This window comes from Salmo salar, chromosome 03, assembly GCF_965601325.2.
Source record: "Salmo salar chromosome 03, fSalSal1, whole genome shotgun sequence".
Classification (NCBI taxonomy): domain Eukaryota; kingdom Metazoa; phylum Chordata; class Actinopteri; order Salmoniformes; family Salmonidae; genus Salmo; species Salmo salar.
In genome coordinates, this window is record NC_138293.1 from 14,568,116 (window position 1) to 14,588,313 (window position 20,198).

At 42.6% G+C, this 20,198-nt stretch overlaps 2 protein-coding genes across 3 annotated transcripts; one reads left to right on the plus strand and one right to left on the minus strand.

The window, feature by feature from the left end:
• Positions 1-2,983: 2,983 nt before the first annotated feature.
• thap4 (THAP domain containing 4) lies at positions 2,984-11,817 on the plus strand. The gene is made up of 5 exons (XM_014189914.3): positions 2,984-3,162; positions 6,542-6,695; positions 10,344-10,453; positions 10,947-11,050; positions 11,410-11,817. The coding sequence occupies exons 1-5, from the start codon at positions 3,138-3,140 to the stop codon at positions 11,524-11,526; spliced, it is 510 nt and encodes a 169-aa protein (XP_014045389.1). The 5' UTR covers positions 2,984-3,137; the 3' UTR covers positions 11,527-11,817.
• LOC106598886 (BCL2 family apoptosis regulator BOK) lies at positions 5,350-19,083 on the minus strand. 2 transcript variants are annotated; one of them, XM_014189912.2, is made up of 5 exons: positions 18,703-19,083; positions 18,037-18,349; positions 16,922-17,050; positions 13,736-13,899; positions 5,350-5,591 (listed from the first exon to the last, which is right to left on the minus strand). In XM_014189912.2, the coding sequence occupies exons 2-5, from the start codon at positions 18,242-18,244 to the stop codon at positions 5,580-5,582; spliced, it is 513 nt and encodes a 170-aa protein (XP_014045387.1). In that variant the 5' UTR covers positions 18,245-18,349; positions 18,703-19,083; the 3' UTR covers positions 5,350-5,579. The 2 variants fall into 2 exon arrangements, with proteins under 2 accessions (XP_014045387.1, XP_014045383.1); XM_014189908.1 differs by lacking the exon at positions 5,350-5,591 and adding an exon at positions 11,845-13,127.
• Between the last annotated feature and the right edge of the window lie 1,115 nt (positions 19,084-20,198).

Here is a 20,198-nt window from a genome sequence, read left to right on the forward strand (position 1 = left end):
CCCAACAGATCCACAGATGATGCCATCTCTATTGCACTCCACACTGCTCTTTTCCACCTGGACAAAAGGAACACCTATGTGAGAATGCTATTCATTGATTACATCTCAGCGTTCAACACCATAATGCCCTCAAAGCTCATCACTAAGCTAAGGGCCCTGGGATTAAACACCTCCCTCTGCAACTGGATCCTGGACTTCCTGACGGGCTGCCCCCAAGTGGTAAGGTTAGGTAACAACACATCCGCCACGCTGATCCTCAACACAGGGGCCCCTCAGGGGTGCGTGCTCAGTCCCCTCCTGTACTCCCTGTTCACTCATGACTGTACGGCCAGGCATGACTCCCACTCCATCATTAAGTTTGCTGACGACACAACAACCAACAACGATGAGACAGCCTATAGGGAGAAGGTCAGAGACCTGGCAGTGTGTTTCCAGGACAACAACCGCTCCCTCAATGTGAGCAAGACAAAGGAGATGATCGTGGACTTCAGGAAAAGGAGGGCCAAACAGGCCCCCATTAACATTGACAGGGCTGTAGTGGAGCACGTCGAGAGTTTCAAGGTCTTTGGTGTCCACATCACCAACAAACTATCATGGTCCAAACACACCAAGACCGTCGTGATGAGGGCACGACAACACCTTTTCCCCCTCAGGAGACTGAAAAGATTTGGCATGGGTCCCCAGATCCTCAAAAAGTTATACTGCTGCACCATCGAGAGCATCCTTAACGGTTGCATCACCGCCTGGTATGGCAGCTGCTTGGCATCCGACCGTAAGGCGCTACAGAGGGAAGTGCGTACGGCTGCTACTCTCTGTTGTCATCTATGCTTAGTCACTTTAATAACTCTACCTACATGTACATATTACTTCAACTAACTGGTGCCCCCGCACATTGACTCTGAACCGGTACCTCGTCTATAGTCTCGCTATTGTTATTTTACTGCTGCTCTTTAATTACTTGTTACTTTTATTTCTTATTCTTACTCATATTTTTTGGTGTGTGTTTTTTTTAAACTGCATTGTTGGTTAGGGGCTCATAAGTAAGCATTTCACTGTAAGGTCTACACCTGTTGTATTCGGCGCATGTGACTAATAACATTTGATTTGATTTTACAGGCATGCTGGGAACATGAGCGATGACAGAACACAAGTTCTGGGTGGGTAGGTAATACCCAGGCAAAGGAGATGGGACTGTATGGAAGGGAGTTTAGTCCATTGTAGCTATTTCTGTAAATCCACCATGGCTACTCCCACCTCCAGTAGTTGATCTAGAAGTGTTGTAAAGACTACAGAAAGATAGGCAGGGTGTTGATCCATCTGATTTGTTTAATAGATGTCTGGATACTGTGTATCAGGATTTTGTGGCCATTTACACAGATGGTTCAAAAGATCTAAGGACAGGACGTACTGGGTCAGCATTTGTAGTGCAGGTATGTGGGGTGAAAGTCAGAAAACGTATTACAGATAATCTGGCTGTATATACGTCGGAGCTGATGGCCATACTGTTGGCCTTGCAGTGGATGGAGGAAGTCAGGAAACGTATTACAGATCACCTGGCTGTATATACGGCAGAGCTGATGGCCATACTGTTGGCCTTGCAGTGGGTGGAGGAAGTCAGGAAACGTATTACAGATAATCTGGCTATATGCGGCAGAGCTGATGGCCATACTGTTGGCCTTGCAGTGGGTGGAGGGAGTCAAGCCAGACAGAGTAGTTATTTGCTCTGATTCATGTGGTGTTAATGAGTCTTTAGGTCACGTAGTAGACAAGACCTTCTTTATGAGGTGCTACAAACCCATGGCAGGATTAGACAGATGGGTATACAGATAAGATTGATTTGGGTCCCAGCCCATGTGGGAGTGGAGGGGAATGAAGCAGCTGCTGTACTGGCTAAACAAGCACTTAGATGCGGGGATGTTGATGTTGTAGTTTCAATGAGCAAGGCAGAGGCAAAAAGCCTGATATGGACAGTGATGGTGCAGAGATGGCAGGAGCAGTGGAATAGAGCAACTAAGGGCATGCAACTAAGACATCCTCCTCCCTCATGTGGTACCCTTCATGCAGGCTCATCCTGACATGACCCTCCAGCGTGACAAGAATGCCAGTGTTCTGCCATGGCCAGCGAAGAGCCGGATCTCAATCCCATTGAGCACGTCTGGGACCTGTTGGCTCGGAGGGTGAGGGCTAGGGCCATTCCCCCAAGAAAATGTCTGGGAACTTGCAGGTGCCTTGGTGGAAGAGTGGGGTAACATCTCACAGCAAAAACTGGCAAATCTGGTGCAGTCTATGAGGAGGATATGCACTGCAATACTTAATGCAGCTGGTGGCCACACCAGATACTGACTGTTACTTTTGATTTTGACCCCCACCCCCTTTGTTCAGGGACACATTGTTCCATTTCAGTTAGTCACATGTCTGTGGAACTTGTTCAGTTTATGTCTCAGTTGTTGAATCTTGTTATGTTCATACAAATATTTACACATGTTAAGTTTGCTGAAAATAAACGCATTTGACATTGAGAGGACGTTTCTTTTTTTGCTGAGTTTATTTCAAGTACAGAGGAAAGTCAGGGAGGGGAGGATGGCAGGAGGGGACAGAAGAGAGGAGGCTATTTTTACAAGATTAAGGGTGGGACACAGCCAGTTGAATAAGTCCTTAAATGTGATTGTAAAGGATCCAACAGGAAAGTGTGATTATTGCCAGGAAACAGAGACAGTGGAGCATGTATTGCTACAGTGTGGGCAGTATCAGAGGGAAAGGGAGAGGCTGAGATCTGGTATGAGGGAGAAGGGGATACAGGAAATGAGTTTAATTGTATGTTGAGTAGAACGTCATTAGATATAGTTTCAAATATGCTATATTTTTTAAGAGCAACGGGGCTGACAGGTGGGATTTCGTTTCTCCCTGTCGCTAGCCCACACTCCAGTACAGTAGGTTGCGGTAATGCACCATAACGTTGGATGCCAACCGCCGATAAACCTCACCGAAGAAGATTAATCTGTGAAAAAGGGGGCGTCAGTAATATGACAGCCTGAGAATAATATTGTCGCAGTATTATAGGCACCATTTCACTGCTTCGCGAAATATTGGTATTCCTTTCTAACATAATGATATACTTTGACTAAGACAACCCTGCAATGGCGTGCCCTTTTCACCAGTCAGGTAAGGCATTTGTTATAATCTAATTCCAACGGTGAAACATTTTATCCTTGAACTGCTTACTTAGCCTACTCTCTATACATGTATATTCAATGTCAACAGCATACCAACTCGATACAATTTTACTCGGTAGATATAGCTTTACTTTATTTAGTTTTTACATAAAACACTTGACATTGCGCTTTATGTAGGTTGGCTATAAGGTTAGATTCATGATATCGATAACGGCCCAAGAAACACATTTTATACATTTCCTTATGGCCCTGCTACACTTCAACCATCTGGCGACTTCACCATTCATTTTCTAGGTTAAGGTTGACTCAATCGTTTTAAACTTGTTTTACTATTGACAGTTACAGCTGATTTAGGGATTGCATATCTTTTCACTATCTTGAAATATGTAATTTGATGCATTAGTTTGTCTCTGACTTGTTTAATTAAACGTTGCCGCCAGCTCCTTATATCAGGGCATGAAAGTGTCCTGAATTAGCCTAGTACCCAAGTACGCCCAGCTATATCCTGTCCCGAGATTGGTTTATCCCGGGAAAACAAAGTTGTTTTATAACTAACCCAAGATAGACCACGGCCAGTCATTTCCAAAGGGAGCAAATTAATCCACCCGATTAGACTACAATCACCCCACTTTAAAAGGTAAAAATCATCACACCATTCATGTAGTACGTGTAGTACGCGTAACCTTGGAATAGTGAATCAGAACCACACATTGTACTGTGTTGGCAGAACAGGTGTGGTTAGAATCCCCGAGCTGACAAGGTAAAAATCTGTCGTTCTGCCCCTCAACAAGGCAGTTAACCCACTGTTCCTAGGCCGTCATTGTAAATAAGAATTTGTTCTTATTAACTGACTTGCCTAGTTAAATAAATAAAAAGCAAGCAAGTAGGTGGGCGAGCCAAGCACAACCTAGTGAGATCCTATTGGCCCGTTCTAGCATAGGCCTACATTTGCTTATTTCCAATAGGGTACGTCTACACTGAAGTGTGCTGTGCAATACGTCAATTCGCCCTTGCATTACTTCTAAAGAACGCAAAATTAAAACTTTGGCAAAGGATAAAGTCTACAAAACGTAGTTCACTCTGTTCATAACATATTATAGTTTTGTAAACATAAAAATATATTGAGTCTCCCACTGCCGGTGCTGTGCCGAAAAGCTCCCCCTGCAAGCCAGAACCCCCCCCCCCCCCCTCCCCCTGCAAGCCAGAACCCCCTCCCCCTGCAAGCCAGAACCCCCTTCGCGTGAACACGCGCACGCACTCAATTCTTCATTGCTGCGACTTGCTTGCTAGTTGAGATTTCTGATCACATTAGGCTGCGTTTCATTAAAAAAATGTTATGTCCTTTGATCAAAGACATGGCTATTTGTTTCAAGTGTATTAGTCTATAAATAAATATCTTTGCCAAAATTCGTAATCTCTCCCATGTCTTATTTGACTAGTAGTTCTATAATGTTTCTTGCTTGCCTACATTTTACTCCATGTTTAATATAACACACATTAATTATTCATTTCGGTTGCCTATCCTGACGTGAAGTTTGTTCTATAGAAAGTATTTGACTCTGTTTGCCAAATAAGTTTTGACTCTAGCCACAAAATTAAGGAAATTAGAAGGGGGGTGTTTCCGCAAGGCTATTTTCTTGCCTGCCGAAATTCCTTCCTCATTATTGTCCACCTCAAATGTTTATCTACAATTATATTAAATTAGAAATTGAACATACCAGTGTTTTAGGAGAGTGACTGCTATTTCTTCCCTTATGATAACATCTTTGCCTGTATTAGAAAAGACAATCCACTCTTCCTTCAGAACACATTCAAACTGGGGAGAATTTATGGGAATTTCAGTTTTCCCTAACAAAATTGTTACACTTAATTCTAATTCGCAAGTATACAATGAGATGGCTATAATAGAATTTGACAGTTCTGTTTTGCCTTTTAGTCAATATACTATCAGTAGGTTAATTGTACATGACTTATACTCTCATACTTACTTTCAAGGCAAAGACCCCACAAGAAGTAACATCTTGTTGGCATGTGTGAGGAAGGGTACCACACCCACCTGGAGATATTACACCCCTTCTCTCTCAGGAATGATCTGAACATATGTTAGTACAAGTACAGCATTTTGAAACACTTTATTGATTACAATATAGAGATTAATAAGAGGGGAATCTGAGAATGCAGGGTGTGAGTAGAAGTAGTAAAATCTGGAGCTGACAAGGCTCTGATTTAGAATCTTGGGGGCATCGCTGGATGGTGTGGAGGAAGAAGCAGAACGTTCAGGTTAGGGCTGGAATATAAATGAAGTGATCATCTCGGGTTATCTAACATCTGAGAATGGGCAGTCATTCCCTCGGATGAAGAGCATCTCCATCTTGCTGATTCTGTGCTGTCATCCAGGTGGAAATGTCATCTGCATATCTGATGTAGGAAAAGAGAAGTTGAGTGTCCTGTGAATATATATATATATCTCTTGCTATATTTATTTTAATTTCTATTATTATTGAGGGCAAAGGGACCTATTGGGGAGGGGATTCTTCATGAGGCACATTCAGTCATAGTTTTGTTTATTATACATTTATTTTTCTTTCTATTATAAGTTTACTGTGATTATGAAAATGCACTCATGTTGACGTGTATATTTGAAATCCTTCACCCAGAGTACTTTTATTTATTTTATTACCAAGATGCATACATTCTTAAACTAAAACAGAAAATGTGTAAAAAAAAAAAAATGTAGGAAAGCACAATGGGATGGGTAGAGAACAGTAGAGGGCTCTGAACTATTATTGCTGAAATAACCACATCCTTGTGACTAGAGTCTAATAATTCCTGTGGCACACAGAGGGCATGATAGGTCAAATGATTCTGAATTGTGCCAGGCCTTTCTATAGAACAAACTTCATGTCAGGATAGGCAACCGAAATGAATAATTAATATTTGGGAGTGAGTGGAAACGCCAAGCAGATGCTTCACATTTTTACTTCTGGTGAAATATCTGAGGGAATGCTCAAGAATCGCCAACGTTCAATTCTTGATGGCTGGCACGCATACATTCTATTTTGTGAATTTAAATAAAGTACATTTTGGTTGCATATGGCCTCGACTATACACCACTGGTTATTTTATTAAGATTTATGATGTCAAGAAGCTACTATGTTCCCAATGTAAACAAAAACAACTTGTGTAATTGGAGGATCATTTAGTGCAACAATTAATAGTAAAGCAACGCAACCCGTGCAGTGGCCAGCGACTACGAGTTTCTGTTGTGTATTCATAGGCTACATCGAAATCGGATACGCGCCATGGTTGTCCGGCTAGGCCTAAGCAAATGACTGTCCCCTATATGAACCCCTTGTGTTCCCCCATAGCTGAGCTGAACCCCACGCTGCTGGCGTTGGACTGGCTTCTCGGGGTCTGGGAGTCCGATGAGCCAGGAGAGGGCTCCTTCTCCTCCATACCACCTTTCCGCTACAACGAGAGACTGCACTTCTCCCATGTGGGCCAACCAGTCATCAACTTCATGTGAGTTGGACTGGCAGCTGACTAGGGGACAGCAGGCCTAACAAAAATCACACTACACAAGGAGAGCCTGTCAAGGTTGTGCTTAGCCTGCTATAATCTTATTGAATCATGTCCTTTCTAGCTCAGTAGAGTAGGGCACCTGTAACCATACATATGTCAAATGTATGCATGCATGACTAAGTTGCTTTGGATAAAAGTGTCTGCTAAATGACTAATTGTTTTGGATTCAACGTCTGGCATAAATGAGCGTTTGGGTCAGGGAAGTTTCCTCTCACAACCTTTACAAGCCAGAATGTTGAATAAAATTATATTTTGACTGACTTTAGCTGTGGTCCGTGTAGTTGGTCCTTTTGCAGGTTGGTGTGTGAGACAATATATCCACAGGAAAGTAGAATTACATCAACTTTTCTGTAAAAAAAGATGATTCTGAGATAATTGGCTTTACATTTCTGAAGTGTCAGCAATTTTTATCTTGAATTTATCAAACATGAATTTGGGTATTGAATACTATATAGGTAGAGAACATTTTAACTAGGCTGTCAATAACATTTGGACAAAAATGCAGATAGAACCTTAGTCCAAAGCTCTCCATGGTAAACACCGCCCAAGGAAATGCTTACTTGCAGGTTCCTTCTTGACAATGCAACAATAGATAAGAATATGAACAAAGTAAATGGCTGACTGGAATAAATAAAATGCAGGAACAATTTTATAGTCCAATATTTAAACATGTTTTGGGGAAGGCAGGGATTGGGCGGCAAGTGTGTAGTGCATGTGTGCAGAGACTCAGCAGGTGAACTGGACTAACCAAGTGTTCAGCAGTCTGACGGTTTGTAGATAGAAACTGTCTCAGCCTGTTGGTATCAGACCTCATGCTCTGATACTGGCTGCCTGACTGTAAGGAAGTAAACAGCTGGTGTGTGTGTGGGGTCCTTGATGATATGCGGGACTTCCTCATGCACTGGGTCAAGTAGATGTCCTGGATGGGTGGGAACACGTCTTCACCCCCTGCTAGAGGGCCTTGTGGTTGTGGACAGAGCAATTCCTGTACCAGGCCATGATGCAACTGGTCAGGATGCTTTTGATGGTGTAGCTGTAGTATTGGGAGAGGACTGGGGGATGGCATGCCAAATTACTTCAGCCGCCTTAGGAAGTAGCGGCGCTGTTGCACCCTCGACTGGTGTTATTGGTCCTCAGTGGAAAATGCTGACTAATGCAGTCCTTTTGATGTGGTTTGGAGCATGTGTCCTTTGCTTTCTGAAGTCAACAGTCAACTCCTTTGTTCTGCTGATATTGAGAGATTTTTGTCCTGGTACCTCAATGCCAGTTCAGTTACCACCTCCCTATAGGCTGACTCGTTGTTGGTTATCAGGCCTACAACCGTTGTGTGGTCAGCAAACTTGGAGTTGGTGTCGCGCAAAGTCGGTCGTAGGTGAACCGGGAGTACAGCAGAGGGCTGAGGACACACCTGTGTTAAGAGTAGTGTGGTGGTGTTGTCAATCCTCAGCCTGGGGTTTGCCCATCAGGTAGTCCAGGATCCGGTTGCAGAGGGTGTTGTCCAGACCCGGGACTTTGAACTTGGTGTCAAGCATGGAGAACAATAGTGCTGAAATGTAGCCAATGGGATGATAGTCATTTGGGAATGTCACCTTGGTCTTGGGCATTGGGATGATGGCGGTCTCCTTGAAGCAAGTGGAGGGACTACAGGTTGAAGATGCCCGTCAGCTGGTCAGTGCACACTGAGGACGCGGCCGGGGATACTATCTGAGCCGGCTGCTCTGAGTATTCACTCTGAGAGTAGAGCGCTTGGTCGTCCGGTGCAGCGTGAGTCTTCCTGGATAGCTCGTTATTGTCGGCCTTGAAGTGAACATATAATGTGGTAAGCTCGTCTGGGAGGGAGGCTTCGGTGGGCACTGTAGATGGCCTGTAGTCCTTGCCACATGCATCGCGAGTCTGAATTTTTGAACATCGGTTATTTTTTATTTTTTTTTACTTTTTGCGTCCCTAATGGATTTGCGGAACTCGTACCTGGTTGCCTTGTACGCACCTTCAAGTTGTCAGGGTTCGTTCTGACATTGAATGCTGCAGTATGGGCTCTGAGCATGGTGTGGATTTTCACCGTTCATCCAGGGTTTTTGGTTGGATTGTTATTGTGGGTATAACACATTTCCTAATGAAGCCTGTGACTAACAATGTATATTCCCCAATGTTGGTGGATGAGTCCTGGGTGGATGACTCTTCGAACATATTCCAATCAGTATTCCCAAAACAGACCTGCAGCATTGAGTCTGTCTCTGTCCAGCCCTCACTATTCTGTGTTGGTGGCTCCCTCTTGAGTTGCTGCTTGTAGGTGGGGAGTAGGAACAGCGACGTGATCTGATTGCCCGACGTGGTGGATGGCGTTGCACTCGTCACGGATGTTTGTGTACACCTGTTCCAGCATGTTTCCTATCATGGGTTAGGATACATGTTGGTGACACTTTGGAAGAATTTGGTTAAAATTAGGGATGCACGATATCGGTAAGCATATCGGAATCGGTCGATATTAGATAAAATGTCAGCATCGGCCCGATGTCTAGTTTAATGCCGATGTGCAAAACCGATGTCAAAGCTGACGTGCATACGAAAAATACTGCGCTACACAGAACAAAAGCAGAAAAATACTAAGCGCACACTTCCAACAAATTCAAGTCGAGCAGTCATTTGAAAGAGGGAACATTTCAGCGAGACAACTCAAAGGCGAAATCCATCGACGCCAAGATAATGGAATTCATTGCCCTTGACAATCAACCGTTCTCTGTCGTGGATGATGTTGGCTTTCGCCGACTGGACGAGCACCTCGAGCCCCAGTACACACTACCAAGTAGGCGCTATTTTTCAGATGTTACCCTACCAGAGTTGCACAGTATTGTTGAAACTGACATCCATGAGCTACTTGCTATGGGCGTCACTATTAGCTTCATGACTGACATTTGGACCAGCGACGTCAGCCCCATGAGCATGCTGAGTCTGACAGCACAGTGGGTCGATGAGGATTTCGTACTGAGGAAAACCGTTTGAGGATGCAATGTGCTGGTTCTCATACCGCTGCTGCCATTTTAAATGGCATTTGAGAACCTGTTTGAAACTTGAACACACTCCTAGCTCCATTCGAACAACTGAATCGAGAAATGCGTTCATCAACTGCGTCTGCAGCAGACGTGATACCCTCTGTCATGGCATTTAAACGCCTGCTCAACAAAACTGCCCACACAGACCGTGGGGTTAACTTGGAAAAGTACTCTACAAGAGGCTGGGAATAAGCAATTCGGTGGCATTCTCTCAGAACCTCCTTCACTGTCGCCACCATGCTTGATGCTAGGTACAAGGACCGCTACTTCAATGCAAACAAGCGGGGTTTACATGAAATGTTAGACATCTGGACAAGATGGGAAAGGACACTGAGTGCGTATCGAGGAAGAGGCCATGGACAGAGCGCTGAAACTTCACTGCTTGACATGATGAACTCCTCTACGAGGTCATGAGAGAATTTTTCTGATCCAAATGCTAATTTATGCCCGACGTGAAATTCGACGTTGGGTTTCCGGGCTAGGATGAACATACAGTGTTATAATAATCATGTGTACATTTATTTCCCCTGTTCTGCAGGTTTAATGCATTCCATGCTGAGAATAAGAAACCTATGCACAGGGAGTGTGGCTTCATCAGAATACAACCAGGCGGCAACAGAGTAGCCTTCATTATAGCACAGAACTCAGGTACGAGACTGTTCAATGCTTAGACCTAGCCTATACTTACCCCTCAGATCATTTAGAGCGTTGCCCGAGTGGAACTTGAATCTGCAACCTTTCATCTGTCAGTTCAACTAAGCTATTAAACCAGCAGGTCTGAACCTCTAATCTCAGATAACCCAAATCTGAAGTCTCACGTAATTAGTCAGCTGCTCGATTTAAGTTCTGGTTCCATTCGTATTGAGGGAAGAGATGAAAAGCTGCTAGAACGAGGAGCGGAACCAGAACAAGGAGTTACACCCTCTCTCTTTGCAAGTTATGGCCAAATGTCCCCTCCAAATTTTGAAAGATGCCAACACCTGCGAATTTAAAAAAATGTTTTGTCCAAATAACCAGTGACAAAACTGCTGCTCATTATCCCATTAGTTCCCAACAGATTCTACAGTACCAGTTATGTTTGCATAGATCTTTCCATGAGAGATCAGAACCTCTTATAAATCTGGTGTTCTCTTCTCTACAGGCCTGGTGGAGATTGAGGAAGGAGACCTGACTGGACAGCAGTTAACTCTACACACCCATGCCCTGGCCAGAACCTCCTTCGCTAAAGAACCCCATGTACAGCAGGTGAGACTGCCACTTTCCAGTCTGTCGATACTCTTTTCGATCCAACAAAATTTGGCCTATGCCCCTAATAGATATTCAATGGTTGGTCCAAAAACAACTTACCGCTTTGCTATTTCCTGATCTGTAAATACCGGGGAGCTTAGGGTTTGGGCTTAGAAGCTACCTTGTGCCAAGTTGCTTAAAACTTTCTGGTTCTTTTGGATCTTGACATTTGTTACGTCAAGTTTTACAAAATTGACAGATCCAATAAAGTTAACGAATTTAACAAACTCCCTTCCAATTGGATACTCTGGTGTCAAGTGCACTACTCTGGTTAAACCACAGTCATTAGGATATGATGGATGCCTGTTCTCCCTCAGATTTCCAGAGTGTTCCAGCTGAGACCAGATGGGAAGCTTGAGCAGACTGTCTCCATGGCGATGGAGGGTGGGCCACTTATGCAGCATTTGCACATCACCTACCGCCGCTCCTCTTGACCACCAGGAGGTGACAGGGAGTAATAACAAGCACTAGACTTTGTTCCATTTGATTTTCTTGCCCCTTAATTAATGCTGATCTAGGTTAGTGTTGTGTTTTCTCCCATTGGGGTTTGGGGAGGATAAACAGATTCTAGATGTGGTCATTGTGCCAAAAGACAGCTGCTTGTGTAACAAGTGATAAGTGTGTTCAGCCCTTAATTTAATGCTACCATAATCAAGTTGTCCTTCTCATAGAGGCTGTATTGAACCCAATGGATAAGTTGAATAAAAACAAATGTAACAATCTAATTGTGATCTCACTCCTGTTTACAGCACTTATCGCGATAGTGTTTAAAAGTTTATTTTGCATATGAAAGTATATACAGCACAATAAGTAAATACTGGACCACAGGAAAGATACTTTAAGATTCAATCATCACTACAGTATCTGAATAAAATACATTAGTAAGGTTTAAAAATATCCAACATTCTAAAATATCCCCCAAAGGCATCATTCTGTCTTGTAATCAATGGGAGAGTATTCATTAGTGCACACCGTAGCAAAACATTGCGACAAATGCAAGGTTGACCCTCCCAGTTTCGTTCCTAGCAAATACACCACTGAGATCAACAGCACTGTAAAGTGTGCAAAGCCTGGCTAGACTGTTGCATCCCACAACAGTAATAGCTCATCATACAATTCATGTCCTCTACAGTGGTGCAGCAAAACAATTGGATTTATTGTCCATAGAGCAAATGCTATCGCTTTGTCCATTTTCTTCAGTGTAAAGTCCCAGAGATGATATGCCTACCACAGTACTCCAACACAGTGGAAAATGCATTACGACACTGAAAGATACATGGTTCTGTACAAGTACTTTAAGCAAAAGTTGATCTGAAGCGTATGAGTCGTTCCACAAAATAAGTTCCTTTTGCGTCCCTTTGATTTTAAGTAGAAATTGTGCAAATTTAATTTTCAAAGCCTATTATATTAAATGACGTGCCCTTTAATATAGACCACATGGAAAATTAAACAAAATACATGTGAAAATTTTGCATTTTGACTTCTAGTCTGATGCATCATACCGGCTATATTTCTGTATTTGGAAAGCTATACATCTTAAACTTTATTGCTGACATGCAAAACATTTTGGAACTGTCAACAATGGACTCATGAAACAAATACCAAGACTTTGGGTGGAATTGTTAAGTTGATCATCTGCTCTAATGACAATGTGAAATTTAGGTCGCACTAAATAGGGCACCTAATTGGTGGAACTACCCATATGAAATTGACTACTCTTTGGAAGAAGAGCAGTCATTGTTTTGATATTGATGATTGTACAAATGTGATACTGTGACTTGTACTTGGCAAGAAGGAAAGTCACTTTAGACAGCCATCAATCTTCCATCATGTTCCATCATCAAGTCTGACTGAAGCGTCAGGACTTCAAGGGTGTGTTCTTTCAACCTGAATTCTTCTCCCAAGTCTTTCATGGCTCCTTCATAATGTAGATGTACAGTGTTGATAGAAAGTGCTTGCAGGATTGGGCAACGGGAGACAGCCAATGGGTCTGAGGAACGGCATCTAACTTCACCACACACCTCTTAATGTCCGTCTGGAAAAAGACAGGTCACATTGGCAATGCCTAAGAGAAACTGTCAGGACATTCTTTGCATCCTCCATCCTTGCCACCTTCTCAACATGCATTGAAGGTCAGGAAAATAACCTTAGATCTAAGATATTTGAAGGAGGGCGACGTAAGGAATCAAGAAAAGACAATTGAGAAGCCAAAATCTCTGGTAATGTTGCCCGTTCATTTCCACTGAACCACTAGAGGGCAGCATAGGCTAAACTCTGCATCCTTCAAAAAACTACATTGAGGGGAAGGTCTGCTGCGATTCAGTAAACCTCCTGCTTCGAATACACCGACAGCGTCATTGCATTTGGTACACCAGAATTACATTCAGTTCCAATGAAACGCTGCGATTGCGTTCGGTGTGGTGCATACATAGGATTTATCGAACATATTCGTCAATGTATGCGTAGACGGCTTGACAGAAATGGTAGCAGAAGGTGAACGTCAAACTTTTGTTGCATAGTTATCCAGATGAAGCTGCATACCATTTTGCGCAACGACGCTGTCGGTGTGTTCGAAGAACCACAACGATGTGGTAGTTTACGAAACAAAACTGTTCCTTGGTGAACAACAGTCCAGCCACTCACCCATCCTCCGCGTTTCTTCAGCCAAGGGGCTAGGTTCTTGCGGACAAACTGGCCCAGGCTGTCCACTATGGTTTGGACCGTAGCTGGCTGGTTCTGTCGCACGCAGTCCACCGCCAGAGCCCCAGCCACGGCATACATAGATACCACCTTCCCCCATGTGATACCTATGGTCGGGAGAGCGAGAATCACGGATAAGTTGGCTGATTGTGGTTAGTTGATAATGACGCTTCATGCAATAAATAGTAATACTGCAACATTAATATAAACTACATAGCTCATATCAAAACAGTTGAGGCAGTTACTGCTGATAAGTGTGCATTGCAGTTCACCAGTCCCAATTCAAACACAGTGGGGTCCGAAATTGACACCATTGATAACGATTAGCAAAAGTGACCAAATTAAATAAATCAAATACTGAGCTATATTAGAGACTCAAGAGGTGTATTTATATTTTATAGTAATACAGTTGCTCAGAGAAAGATGAATTGCTAAACAATCTTTTTTAAAAGGGGTAAACATTGACACTCGTTTTCAATGCCTTAACTGCACTGAGCCTTTTTCCTAAAATGTTTTGAGTTGTAGAACACTGGGAGGGATCTTAGACCATTCTTCCACACACAATCCTCCCAGATCCTTGATGTCCTTATGAGCCCTCGATGAGCTTATGGTGGGCCTTCTTCCATTCAAACCACAGGTTTTCAATGGATTTCAAGTCCAGAGATTGAGATGGCCAATAAACCATTTATTTGCATATTTTGATGTGTGAAGCCAAGTTTCAGCCTCCTGGTACTGGGTAAAGTTCACAATGCCGATGTGCCAATGCCATTTAGCAAACAGGCATTTATATTTGTTGGATGACAAGAAAATACTCTTTGGCCATGCACAGCAGTGGTGGGTTTGGCGTCGCAATAAGAATACATGAGCAGAAAATAACCCCATACCTGCTGTAAAATAGGGTAGTGGATCTTTGATGTTATGGGGCTATTTTGCTTCCACTGGTCCTGGGGCCCTTGTTAAGGTCAACGGCATCATGAACTTTACCCAGTACCAGGACATTTTAGCCAAAAACCTGGTTGCCTCTACCAGGCGATAAACTCTTCCAGCAGGACAATAACCCCAGGCACATGTCAAAATCTACAAAGAAATGGTTAATTGGCAACAAATCTACATTTTGCATTGACATCTGTCTCCACTCTCCAGACTTGAAACCCATTGAAAACCTGTTGTTTGAAGTATTAAACAGGGGTGTCAATCGTTTTGACGCCTACCTTTGAGAAATGTTTGCTAAATATTTTTATTAAGGGTGTCAATTTCAGACCCCATTGTACAGTATTTAATTGCTCTACTTCTACATGCTGCAGTCTAGTGCAGAGATGGTCCCAAGACACTGCATACTTCAGAAGTCAACTGTACAGTATGTCCATTATCCAGAGAGAAAGCAAGACGGTTGCAGTCGCATCAGAGCTCTACATCAAAGAAATGGTCATTAGTTTCCTAGTAAAGCCGTTTGGCTGTCAGCCGTATTATGACTGTGATGCTTGAAGAACGGAAAAACCTGCACTCACTGAAATAGTCTACTTTGATGTATATATTTTTTGCATCAGAGGTCAGAACAAACGCGTTTCGGTGGCATCCTTCATCAGCGTTTAGAGAAGAGGCATTGGCCCATATTTATAGATGACGTCACACTGCAGTACTGGTTCTTTCTTTGCATTAGTCATTTAGCAGACGCTCTTATCCAGAGCGACTTACAGGAGTGATTAGGGTCAAGTGCCTTGCTCAAAGCCATAGACACATTTTTCACTTAGTCGGCTCAGGGATTCAAACCAGCAACCTTTCGTTTACTGGCCCAATGCTCTTAACCGCTGGGGTACCTAACGCCATTTTTCATAATCATTATTTACATTAATTTTTCTACTATTTTCCACGAGCTTCAAAATAATATCAAACAAAGAAATGCACACCTGTTGCTCACAGGAAGCAGACTAACAGGAGCTATTCATATGACTGTGATGCAACAAGAAGGCTAATGGCATTAGCCTCCTTTATTAAGCCTTTTTTGTTTGCCTTCACTGACTGACCTGTGACCTGGTTCTAGGGATCTATGGACCTCAGGGAAGGCTTAAACAAGCTAACTCCCTCTGGGACAGGGAGTTACTCACGTCGTCTAACTCCCTACAGAGATCTGACGTGAGACGACCCAGCCAAGAATAGATTGTCTGGGGATAAGGAGAAGATGGAGGAAGAGAAGGGGTAGAAGGGAAGGGAGAGAAATCGGGGACATTGGGGAAGCAAGATTAGTTTGTGCACTTGGCAATGAGTTAAAGAGGCGAGGTTACACGGAACGTCTAGCCAAAGCACTTCCTTATCGAATGTAATCCAATGATGTCATAATGGTCTATGGTTGGAAGTTGAAACACTTCATTTCAATCGTTTTTTTAAGAACAGTTCATGATCAGAGTTGGGATTTTGATCCATTACAATCCATTATTCTGAGTGCAGCATTTGATTGACATTAAATCATTATTCATTAGTCTCTATTGCAATCATCACATGTAAGGAATCTTGCTTATCTTTTTTTAGTCTAATAAATATACTGCCGTTTAACACCACATCCCAAAAGGCCAATGTTGCCTTGGTCAAAGGTTTGTTTTTCTGTCTGGAGGAATCCCACGGTGTTCCAAAAATGCCTCTGGTGACGTCAAAACAGTCACAGTTCTGCCTAAATGCCTGCTTGAAAAATGCTTTCGAATGTAGGCTATTTTTATCTTTCCAGACACAGAGCCAAGTTTGAGCGACATATTATTAATGCAGTCCAGGGGACCCATGTTGTACTGTAGCAGTAATTCATGTATGGCATTGAATTACCTTTTTGCTCTTTAGTGACATGATCCATAGCAGAAACTGTGTGTACTAGTGATGGAATGTGAGCTGTTAGATAAAAATAAATGCATGTTTTTGTCAAAGTTTCAACTTGTCTATGTCCAATAGACAGAAAAACATGTCAAGTAAAGAAAATAAAGATATAGGCTACTGTGTGATGCTTTTACACAGCAGAGACTGCATGTACCAGTGACGGAATAGAACAGTTGTTCCAGACACCTGATGTTCTTGTGTGTTGCCAAAAATCAGCCCTGACTGGTCAGCTTATGCAACATCAACCCCCAACCCTTTGAATTTGTTCACCTGCTGCGAATATCTCTGTTGCCACGGCAACGAAGGCATCAGAAACCATGGTCTCCATGGCTACTGAGATGTTGAGCTGTCTCGCCACGTTCCGGTAGACACTGGGCCGCATGCACTCCAGCTCATCACCTAGGAAAACCAGGGGCGACCACAAGGCTAAACATTTAGGAACAGGATAGCACTGAGAAAGCATGACTGGTCTATCAACCCAATGAATGACTTAAAGTGGCAATCCGCAATGGAGACAAAGTGCCTCCCCGCCTTTTTGGGTAAAAAGCTGAGGGATGGGGCTGGAGAAATGTAATCGCTCAAATTCTTAGACAGAGCTATGGATGCAAGGACTGACCAGCCATGATCAAACCTATAGTTTAAATCATATTGAGGCTATATAGTGTTAACATCTACTTTGTTTACAAACATTGGAGTAAAAAAACACTTATACTTTGGGTTCTGCTGGGGTACGACAGTTGAACATAGCTCGAGGCCTTTATTTATATTCTTCAAGAATCAATGGGTACATATTCATTTATACATCCAAAATGGATGCAGCAACTGCAGCTTGTTTCACTGTCTAATAAGGGGCAATCATTGAACCACAGGGGTGTTAGTTTCTATGACCAGTCTGGTTATCCTAAGTCAGTTTTTCCCCAAACTTTTTGGCTTTTAGAGATGTGCTGTGATCAACAAAGTAAACAAATCTATTATCTTGGCCACAAACCGACCCAAGCTGAACAAATCAGCCGTAGCCCACAACCCACCAGTGTGTCCAGACAGATCCTGCACCACCCATTTAGTAAATATAGATGAGGAACAAGAGGGGCCTGTGTGGTATGTAAGTGTCATCTCACCTGTCTCAATTACCATACCAAACTGAACCATTCAGTAGCTTGATTGCCCTCACCTCGGACTGACAGCTGGTTTTTAATAGCATTCTGGGTCATGCATGTCGGTCTGTGCCAGTCCTTAATCTCAAGGCAAGCCACTGATATACACGTGGTGGACAAATCCAGTACAGTGTGTACCATATTTATTCAGTGGAACATAGGGATTCTCAAGAGAAACGAGGCTTTTTTAATGTGAAGTTTCACATGTAACGGTTTGCAGCAGGTTCTTACCGAGACAGAGAAGCACAGCAGCCACATCACAAAGCGTTGAGTCCACCTGAGTTTTGGACGAGCCTAGCCCATAGAGGTTGAGCCTAGAGTGTATGTAGTCCCTACACAGTGCCTTGGACTTGGACACCAGTTCTTTGTCGGACGGGGAATGATCAAAGGCCTCCATCACCCCGGCTGCAAACACAGAAGAGCGACGAATCACCTCCATCTCCCAAGCAGGATTCTGATTAGGAAAAACCTGACCACTTCAGTGTATCAGTGCCTGGGTGGTTCTGCTCAGCGGTAGCTCCCAAAATGAAGATAATCTTTAAATCTGTAATAATATTTAAAAAAAAGTTAGGCCTATCAAAAAAGTTTTACATGTCAACAAAATATATATTTTTAATTAAATACAAATAAGAATGGTCAAAATGCATTCAAAATCTTTAATTTAATAAACCACTTTGTTATGTAACTCCAAGTAGGTTGTATGATTCATAAACTTGCCATAGAGGCATAGCCAAGACCGACAATTATCAGTGGTCTACAATGATTTAATATCCATATATATTTACGAAAGAAATGTCAAGCTAGAATAACCTAGTGAGTATTAAGAGTATCTTCCTAAATTGATATAGAAAATTCCACCCGACACCTGCTGAAAGACACGCATCACAGTGATCTTACCGATGCCATTTTGATTGGATTCAAATCATTCCTTGGGTGCCAAAGTAAAACATGTATATCCCTTCGGAAAAGTACTGTCGAATACAGTGTTCAAATTACAAATCCTGTCTGCATACCGTCACAATTTTAACAAACAACGCAATCTCAACGCAAAAATCGTTGATTAAATTCCTTTTCTTGCGCGCGGGACCTTTTACAATAAACACAGAAAACAAGCCATATTAACAAATGTAGCTACTAGACAGTACTTCGTGTGCAGACCAAATTCATAGAAAACGGTAGGTCCACTCTTCGGTTTCCTTCTATAGCAAATTCTTTGGGTTGAGATGACGCGAAGCGCAGCCAAAGAGTGCGTCTTTTCATGCCCCACCCTCTTCATTGGGCGCAGTGCTCAACGGTCGTTGGCCCCGTTCATAAACTTTACATCCTAAATGTATTGTTGTCTTCTTTAACTTAATAGGCATGAATATTCATTTGAACATTCATTTTATCATATGTCTTGCTTATCTCAAGGAATTTCATTCACATTTTAATTTAATTAAGGGAAAACTAGGCTACATAAAATAAATAGGCTAACCTGGCTGCAACTCAATAAAATAATGATCATAGGCCTAGTAGCTATAAAACATTTAAGGGTATTGAGCACCCGTGGCACCGTTCCCAGTGTTAAGCCTTATTATCTCTAGATTTAAATTGACCTAAACGACAGAGACGCCAAGAGTGGAGCACCTTCAAATCACATGGATTTTGTGTTGTAGATATGTGGTAGTAGAGTAGTGGCCTGAGGGCACAAACCTAATGTTGTTGTGAAATCTGTTGTAATTTAATGCTTGTAATTGTTTATAAATGCCTTCATTTTGCTGGACCCCAGGAAGAGTAGATGCTACTTTGGCAGGAACTAATGGAGATCTGTACTAAATCCTAATACACATACAGGGGTTAGAATGCTTAGAAATAGAATCCACATCTTTATGAGCAAATTATATGCTCTCTAAACTCCAAATCTAGACTATACTGATAAACCATTCATGTATTACAGTAGATGCATCAATTGATTTATATCAGGGTAAGGGTTTCATTTGGGATATTATACACTGCTCCAAAAAATAAAGGGAACACTAAAATAACACATCCTAGATCTGAATGAATGAAATAACCTTATTAAATACTTTTTTCTTTACATAGTTGAATGTGCTGACAACAAAATCACACAAAAATAATCAATGATAATCCAATTTATCAACCCATGGAGGTCTGGATTTGGAGTCACACTCAAAATTAAAGTGGAAAACCACACTACAGGCTGATCCAACTTTGATGTAATGTCCTTAAAACAAGTCAAAATGAGGCTCAGTAGTGTGTGTGGCCTCCACGCGCCTGTATGACCTCCCTACAACGCCTGGGCATGCTCCGGATGAGGTGGCGGATGGTCTTCTGAGGGATCTCCTCCCAGACCTGGACTAAAGCATCCGCCAACTCCTGGACAGTCTGTGGTG